General features: G+C 41.8%; 1 protein-coding gene across 1 annotated transcript; it reads right to left on the reverse strand.

Moving 5' to 3' along the window:
• Positions 1-2,608: 2,608 nt before the first annotated feature.
• Positions 2,609-5,101, reverse strand: PATE3 (prostate and testis expressed 3). Its single transcript, XM_023734027.1, has 3 exons — positions 5,053-5,101; positions 3,249-3,368; positions 2,609-2,733 (listed from the first exon to the last, which is right to left on the reverse strand). The coding sequence occupies exons 1-3, from the start codon at positions 5,099-5,101 to the stop codon at positions 2,609-2,611; spliced, it is 294 nt and encodes a 97-aa protein (XP_023589795.1).
• Positions 5,102-8,808: the final 3,707 nt, after the last annotated feature.

Below are 8,808 nucleotides of genomic sequence, written 5' to 3' on the forward strand. Positions count from 1 at the left end.
CCCTTCTAGAACTTTTTTTTTTTTTTTTTGGTGAAAATATACATAGCCAAACATACACCATTTCAAAAATTTCTACATGCACAGTTCAGTGACATTGACTATGCTCTTTCAATTGTGCTGCTATTCTCACTTTAGATGAAGGTTTACAGAACAAAATCATTTCTCATTAAACAGTTACTACACATGTTGCCCTATGACAATGGTTAACAACCCCACTACATGTCAACCCTGTCCTTACTCAACCTTGGGTTCCCGATCACCAGCTTTCCTGTCCCCTTCTGCCTTCTAGCCCTTGTCCCTGGACTGCCGTGCCTCATTAGCCCTGTTTTGTTTTATGGGGCTGTCCAATCCCCAGCTGAACGGTGAACCTCGGAAGTGACTTAACCACTGAGCTAAAAGGGTGTCTGGGGGCCGTACTCTCTGTGTTTCTCCAGTCTCCTTTAGGCCAGTCAATCTGGTGGAAATGTTCTATATTTTAACTGAGGAGGTGGTTATACAGGTTTGTACATTTGCTAAAACTCATCAAACTGAATAGTTAAAAATATGTACATTTTATTATATATAAATTATACTTCAATTAAGAAAATAATTATTTTTCAACTGTAATGAAATAATAGGCCCAGGTAATAATAATCAATGGAGGCTCTTGAGAAAAGATGGAAGAGAAACTTCATATTGTGTAGATCAAAATGAGAACAAACAAAGCTTTGTGATCAATCCTGACAACATTAAAAGTAGGAAAACATGTGCCTTCAGATATTTCCAAAAGGGCTGGGCCAGATCATCCTTTCCAAACTTCCGGGCCTATTTTATAATACCTTGATATAATGATAGTGCTGATTATGAATTTTGAAGTAAGATTTGCTAATGAGTTTTGGAAAAATCCCACCAAAGAAATAATTTTTTCGTTAACATATTTGAAGACAGTTGTTGTGTGCTGTTAAGTCAGTTCTGACACATAGTGACCCTATGTGAAAGGGTTTCCTAGGCTGTAATCTCTATGGGAGCAGATCGGCAGGGTTTTTCTACCGTGGAGTGGCTGGTGCGTTCAAACTGCCGACCTTTTGGTTAGCACCTGAGTGCTTCACCATCGTGCCACCTGGGCTCCTTCATTTGGAGACTGCCAGAAAAAAACAAATCTGTTGCCATCAAGTCAATTCCAACTCATAGTGACCCTATAGGACAGAGTAGAACTGCTGCCCCATAGAGTTTCCAAAGAGTAGCTGGTGGATTCAAACTGCTGACCTTTTGGTTGGCAGCCGAACTCTTAACCACTGTGATGACGACCTCAAAGTAAGAAATGTTCTCTGCATAATCTCTTTGAGGAAAACATATTGAAACTGAAGTGAACATTTCTCTGTCTGGTAGGGGAGTAGAAGTTACCATTTCTCCAGTACACTCAACAAAAAAGGTATGCAGCCAAGAAAAGTATGAAGGCGTCATGTAAGTACTGCAGCCTTAACAAATAGACAAGAAAAATTCCATCAACCTCATTGGTTGTTCAGTTAAACACAATAAAGATTCATTGGCCAGGAAACGCAATGGATATGGGTAAGACCTGGCATATGTTTGTTTTAGTTCATAATGTACTGGGGTAAATTAGACAGTGAGAGAAATGATTAATTATGAGAGAATTCTCAAAACAAAAGCACTCATAAAGTGTCTTGGGTATGCAGAAGAGGGAGAATTTGTATAGAAATGGCATGGGTTGCTGGGGAGGTGACAGTGGAGGTTAGTGGCAAAGGAGGAAAGGAATAGGGAAATATTAGGAAAAGGAGCCAAGAAAAACAGACCCGTTACCATTGAGTCGATTCCTACTCATAGCAACTCTATAGGACAGAGTAGAACTGCCCCATAGGGTTTCCAAGGAGTGGCTGATGGATTCGAACTGCCAGCCTTTTGGTTAGCAGCCTGAGCTCTTGACCGCTGTGCCACCAGGAGGATGATTAAGAAAGGAAAGGGAAGGAAGAGTTCAGTGTATGTTGAATGTATGTCTTGACAGGAGTAGAAGTGGCCGTGTGTGGGATGTGAATGCTGCTTCCAACTGCTGATGTTCATGGACATACTTTGTAAATGCCAAGAACGTTACAATGGCAGAGTGTAAAGTGGATGCAGCTCACGGGTGAAAACAACTTGTGCCCATAGAGAAAAATCTGGAGTGCCCAACACCTATCCTGTTGTTTCTGTTTTAAGTACAGTAGTGATACCTGGGAGTTTTAGATAAAAATATTTGTGAATCTTTAAGATGAAGGATTTTTAGGCCACCTCAGATATCTAAGCCAATCAAAACCATTGTGCCGCTAGGGTTCTACAACAGTCCTGTTGAAAATTTTACTGTACTGTATCTCTCTTTCTTGATCTCAAGGAACTATATTCTTTTTGGAGTATGAAAATTCTAGTCCCTAATAGGAGAAAACCGACCAGGGTAGGAGGCAAACTGAAGGCACCAGGACTATCTCCTGAGTATAGGTGGCAAGAGGGAAGACACTGAATTAAGGAGAGATCAGGGGTAGTGTCGGGACAGAGAAGGAAAGCAAAGGTAGGCAGAGTGTGAAGGGTGAGAAGCATCAATGGCCTCCTAAAGTGAGACCTTAGGAGGGCTAATAGCCTAGATTTTGCCGTTACAATAATTTCTGGCACAGCAACTATGCACGTAAATCCGACCTTTGCGTTTAACTCGTGCGGCTTTGCAGAATTTCTGACACTCCATGTATGCTACCAGGAGCTCTTCACCTGTGGTGGGGAAGAACCATAGAAAAGTAAGCCAGTGATCTACGTTCTTCACAGACAAAGCAAACCTGGCAGCAGTTCTGGCAGTAAAAATGTAATCAGGTAACAGGATAGGTGTAGAAATGGCTGCCCAGATAATACTTCTCCTGGAGCACCAGGAAGGTAGATGCAGAAATCACTGGCCAGCTGCGTGAATTCCCTGATAACCCTCAACTCTGTCCAGATGCTTCATTGTCTTTCCTGCTGGAAAATCAGCAACTAGTGCTCTCGTGTCGTCAGAATCAAAATAAGTCTGGTCAGTTTTATTAAGACTGGAGCCCCCCACCTTCTTCCTCCTGTCCCATTTTCCCAAGTCTTCTGCATGCACACACAGGGACCAGTGCCGCCTATGCAGAGAAGCATTCTGCACTCTGGGTCCTCTCCAGAGATGACCTCAGTCTGAGATGTAAAATTGCTGATCTACCCTCCGAAAACATTTCTAAACATCTCACAGCACCTTCCCCGACCTTGTAACTTACCCCTGTAGATCTTTAAACTCATGCACATCTCATCGTCCTGGGCAATACAGACACCAAAACCTCTTCTACAGCGGTCTGCTTTTACACGAAGGTGGCATGTTAAACACTTCAGTGATGTGCCTACTGGAGAGCACAGAACTGGTGTGAGGCCGCTAGGGAAGGAGCTGGAAAACCCCTGACCCTGGTGGTGGCTTGTGGCTGGGTGAAGAGCTGGTGGTGGGGATTTGGGCAGTACACAGTCTGAGCCCTCACTAACGCCTCATCCCAGGGGAATGGAAAGCAAATGCTGTTGTGAGAATAGAAGTTTTCTAGTCCTAACTTCAGGCTTTTCAACCAGGGTAACTTAGAGTTAGCCTCCATGTCCTTTGATTCCTCTAGCTCCAAAATGGCGGCATTAACGCTGGCCTGGCCAACCTGACAGAGCTGTGAAAGACATGGGTGTGATCATTAGGATGAGGGCTTTAAAATATTTCACCCAAGCTAGTGTTACAATGAGTCCTTGGATGGTACAAATGGTTAATGCACTTGGCTGCTAAAGGTTGGAGGTTCGAGTCCACCCAGAGGTACCTTGGAAGAAGGACCTGCTGATCTACTTCCAAGAAAATCATCCATAGAAAACCCTATGGAGCACAGTTCTACTCTGACACACAAGGGGGCACTGTGAGTCGGAATTGACTTGACAGCAAACTGGTTTAGTTTTTTGGCTGCTTAGGCTCAATTTGAAGTTCAAAACAATACAACATATCACCTAACAACATCTAGGCAGCAAATTACTATACAAAAGTGTGCCAAATATCAGAAATCACGTAAAAGTAACATTACCAGTGCCATCAGTTGCCATCTTATTGATTCTGACTCATGATGCCCCCATGCATGTCAGAGTAGAACTGTGCTCCTTAGGGTTTTCAATGGCTGATTTTTCAGAAATAGATGCCAAGGCTTTTCTTCCGGATTGTCTCTGGGTGGACTTGAAACTTCAACCTTTTGGTTAGTAGCCAAGAATGTTAACCAACTGTTAGGACACCCAGGGACTCTGAACCTAAGTAAAGGTCTCAGGAATTACAGCACACTTAGTGACTCCTTTTCAAGGTATTGTGGAGTGAAATAATCAAAATATAGCCTTTAAGTAAAAAAATCTCTCCCACTGGTGTATCTAAGTGAGAAAAGAAAGTAGCGTTTATTGAGCATGTCATTTGGCCCATCTTTTCTCACATTGTATCTGATTTAAGCCTCCCCAAAACCTTGCAAGTAAGTATCATCATGGTCTCCATTTCTCAAATGAGCAACCAAGGGTACCGAGAAGTTATCAGTGAAATTTAATAAATTTAATCTGTCCGATTCCAGAACATCCAGAATTTTCTCTCCTAGAATCACTTGTGCCAATATATAGTTCTTGAAAAGAGTATCAAAAGTCACAATCTGGCACTAAAACAAACTACAGAATACTTCATTATAAACTAATCAGTTCCCTAGGAAATGGGATGTAGATTTATGAATGGAAAAGAGGTTTAACGAGATTCTTGCTAGGGTTTTTCATCATGGGGAATGGTAGGGACAGAAGAGAGGACACAGGGTGAGGGGGTAGCCATGGAGCCTTGAGCACTTGGTGGGGGTTTGCAGGCTGTTGAAAAGGACAGAAACGTCAGCAGCGAAGGCAGAGAGAGCACTCTGAAGGTTGACTTCCTTTCCCTCATAAACGTGATCCCTGCTCAGCCCTGCATGGGCACCAACTGGACTTGTGGAATTTTCCTGGGGCTTCCTAGATCTGTCTCTAGAGCCCCCTCCTCAGATCTGTGACTCTTACCCACAGTGACGCAGATGAGGTAGAAGGCCAACAAGACTGGTTTGTCCATTCTGTGCAGGACGAAAAGAAGCCAAGGGCTATGAGCACAAGTCTTTAGGCTACAGGAAGCCAAACTAGCTCCTTCACCATAGGCCGGTGATTATTCATGCCTAAGCGGAACCAATCACCAGGTTCCCTCTTGGAGCTCAAGTTTCTTTTCTATCCTCTCCACAGCAGAGAATAATAATAATTAACAGACATTGGAGTTTGCATTGAGCCAGCTTTGTTTTGCTACATATAATCTTCATCTTAATAATCGTTATTCTTATAGTTATGATGTGATTGTTCTTATCCCAATTTCACAAAGGAGGAAACAGGCGCAGTGAGTGAGGTCCAGTATCTTATTCCCAATGCCATGTATCTAGTGACTGATTGAGCCATTACTCAAAATAAGACTTTCTAATTCTAGAGGCAACACTTTTAGCCACCATAATTCAATGACTCTTTGAGATTTATTCATACATTCAACAAATATCTATTGAGTGCTTTTGTAAAGCAAACACAGTTCCATGTATGTGAGAGCAGGGCAATGAAGAAGTCAGACAAGCTCACCTAGCTCTTACTTTATGGGTGAGAAACGGGCATGAAAGAGATGGAAAGATATGAAGTCTGTAACCAAGATAGAACTTCTGATTCTAGTGTAGAACTCCCTTTTACCTAACCAGAAATCTGTCCTCCAAGGGTAGGGACTATTTGAAGGGCTGTGAACCCCTACCTCCTAGAATTATCCCACAGTTTGATCTGTAGTAAATTTATATTGTGAGTCAGAATAGTTTTGTTCACAACTTAGGTGTCTTATCTCTATGAAAGTTAGTTCAGGCTCACCATGGGTGAAGCACTGGAAAACTGGGACCTGTCCTGGCTTTCTAAACCTCCTAAACTTATTCAGTCAGCTGAGGTACTTTGACCGGAGATACTAGAAATCTTCCACATTGAAGTGGTGTAACGGAATGTTCTTTAGTTGTAGGAGCAATATATTCATTAAAACTTATCGAGTCTGACATTTGCAGACATGAGACAAGGATTGGATGGAATGAAGTCTTGGCTCAAATGCCATAAAATATAATAATGCTTGTTTTTCTATGACCAGGGTGTGGACCCCATCTTTGTCTAAGAAGAGAGCCAGAAGTCTCAGACATGAGGGAATTGGTTCCTTTGAAAATAATCAATACTAGAATGGAAAGCAAAGTTGTGAAGTCTTTGAATTTAATTTCCTATTTTGCCACATTTCAAGAGAGGATGTTAGAAAGTGGACAACAGTTTTCAGAACATTCTCAGGCTCATTGAAAAGGTAAATTTCCAAATCTGAAGCTTGGGTTTGCAAGACTATTAGAGCATTTCATTTGTCACTTTTTTTTTTTTTTTTTTTTTGCTTTGTCTTCTATTTAAAGATAGTGACTTTAGAATAATAGCCAAGGAAGCAGACATTCTAGATTAAACTGCAGTGTGTTTGCACAGTTTCTATTCTTCCTTCAAAAGTTTCCCTTGGCTTTCTGAAAGGGCTCCTTCAGTTTTGAGTCTACTGTCTACTGGATTATTTCCAGTTAGGATTGCGGAAATTTGCGACTCAATCCAAGTACTGAGGTTGTTTGATCAACTCCTTACCCTCTCAGAGTTCCTCATCCATTAGATTTCCTCCTGAAGTCAATGTATTTCTTCTTTCAGCATGGAGTAGGAGGGATGGGTACTAGGACCTGTTAATAGAGGCAGTATGTATAATGGAAAGAGCATTTTCCTGGGAGTCTGGAGACCTGTGATGATCAGTCACTAACTAATGGCACCTTTAGTAAGCCATTCATCTGTGGTGTAAGATTTGATGATTTTTATGGTCTTTTTCAACTTTAATATTCTGTGGTTCCATGACATAAATCATGAGGATGGATGACATAGATCATAAGTTCTATTCTTTTCCAGAATTGGGCACTCTGCTTGGCACATGATGTGCTGAAATATGATGGCTGAATGAATGAGTGAATGAATGAAGACATAAATCCCACATGATCCCACTGAGTCATTGGGGCAAGTACCCAGAGTAATGCACCCCCATGCCAAGCAGGTCCTCCATTTCGCAGAGATACCAGCTGTCCGGCCCTGAGGAGAAAGCAGAATATTGTGTCCTCATGCTCTGGTCTCTCTTGGCTTCAGGGTAAGTGATTGAGATCTTGGGGATACCATAGATGAGCAGTGCTCTTCACTTATGCTTCTAAATACTCCCCTTTGTTGTGGGAAATAGAGTCAGGAGTCAGGCTGCTTTGTTCTTGGATTCCCAGGGGACAGCAAGTGGTTTTCCAGAGTGTGTTATGGGGACTTGAGGGAGAGATAATAATCTTTTTTTAAAAAAAAAAAACTGGGTGGACGAATAACTGTATGCAGGACTCAGAGATATCATCTGGAGTTTATATTCAACTCTTTCCCACCCCTAAATTGCTGGAGGGAAAAGACGTGAAAGGAAGAAAAAGAAAACCAACATTTATTGAGTACCTACTATGTGCCAGAGGGGCAATGGTGGTTCAATGGTAGAATTCTCACCTTCCACGCAGGAAACCCAAGTTCAGTTCCTGGCCAATGCACCTCATGCACTGTTACCTACCATCCATCTGTAAGTAGAGGTTTGCCTGTGTTGTGACACTGGTTTCAGTGGAGCTTCCAGATTTAAGATGGACCAAAAAGTCGGCATTTTGAATCCACCAGCCACTCCTTGGAAACCCTGTGGGGCAGCTCTACTCTGTCTTATAGGGTCACTATGAGTCGAAATCAATTTGACGGCAACATTTTTTTTGGAGGGCTGGGGATTAGGAAGAAAGGCTGGTGATCTACTTGAGAAAATTAACCGGTGAAAACTTTATGGATCACAGCTGTTCACTCCGCAACCGATCATAAGTTTGGTACACTGTTTGGTTCCCTTGTGCATGCGGTCACCAGGAGTTGGGGGACAACTCCATGGCAGCTTTTCTTGCCTCTGCAGGAAAAAAGGCCAAGTTGTCTAACATACAGTTTCAGGGGTTAAACAGCTGCAAGGAAATTACGTTATTCTCTCGCCAAGAGTATGGGCGAGTACAGGAAAAGATAGTACAACTACAAAAAATACGGGTGGTGGTGGTGGTGATGGTGGAGAAAGTGGAGAGCTTATGTAAAATTTTAAAACTATTTTTATTAACCGTAATTGGTGGTGGTGGTATTAGTATTGTCATGCTGAGACTGTTATGTGTGTAATGTGAGATGAAGCAAAAGATTGATTATAGAATATTCTAATCTATTCAATTCTAATTTTATTCTATTTTATTTATGTCACTGCAATTCATATATACATAATATTCTAATATACATATATATGGTATTGTAGTTATTGTGTGCCATCAAGTTGACTCCAACTCATAGTACTCCTCTGTAACAGCGTAGAACTGCCCCATAGAGTTTCCTAGTCTGAGGGAGCCTTTTATTGCATTAAAGTAAGACTAAATAGAACCGTATGCACCTGTTCTGACTTATCTATGAATTCTTAAAGATACATTTAGGAACAGATCTTGCTTGTAAACCAAGGACTGCTTCTGTGTGTGAGTATGTGTGTGTGGATACCAAAAAAAAAACCAAAAAAACCTGTTGCTATCGAGTCGATTCTGACTCATAGAAACCCTATAGGACAGCGTAGAACTGCCCCATAGGGTTTCTAAGTAGCAGCTGGTGGATTCAAACTGCCAGTCTTTTGATTAGCAGCCT

This window comes from Trichechus manatus, unplaced genomic scaffold, assembly GCF_000243295.1.
Source record: "Trichechus manatus latirostris isolate Lorelei unplaced genomic scaffold, TriManLat1.0 scaffold00064, whole genome shotgun sequence".
Taxonomy (NCBI): domain Eukaryota; kingdom Metazoa; phylum Chordata; class Mammalia; order Sirenia; family Trichechidae; genus Trichechus; species Trichechus manatus.

What these genes read in the sequence shown, in the direction of transcription:
- PATE3 (XM_023734027.1), bottom strand. Translation starts at nt 5,101, where the DNA reads ATGGACAAACCAGTCTTGTTGGCCTTCTACCTCATCTGCGTCACTGTG. An exon ending in CCTCATCTGCGTCACTGTGG is followed by an intron (nt 3,369 to 5,052) that starts GTAAGAGTCACA and finishes GCTCTCCAGTAG; the next exon opens with GCACATCACTGAAGTGTTTA. An exon ending in GAGTTTAAAGATCTACAGGG is followed by an intron (nt 2,734 to 3,248) that starts GTAAGTTACAAG and finishes TCCCCACCACAG; the next exon opens with GTGAAGAGCTCCTGGTAGCA.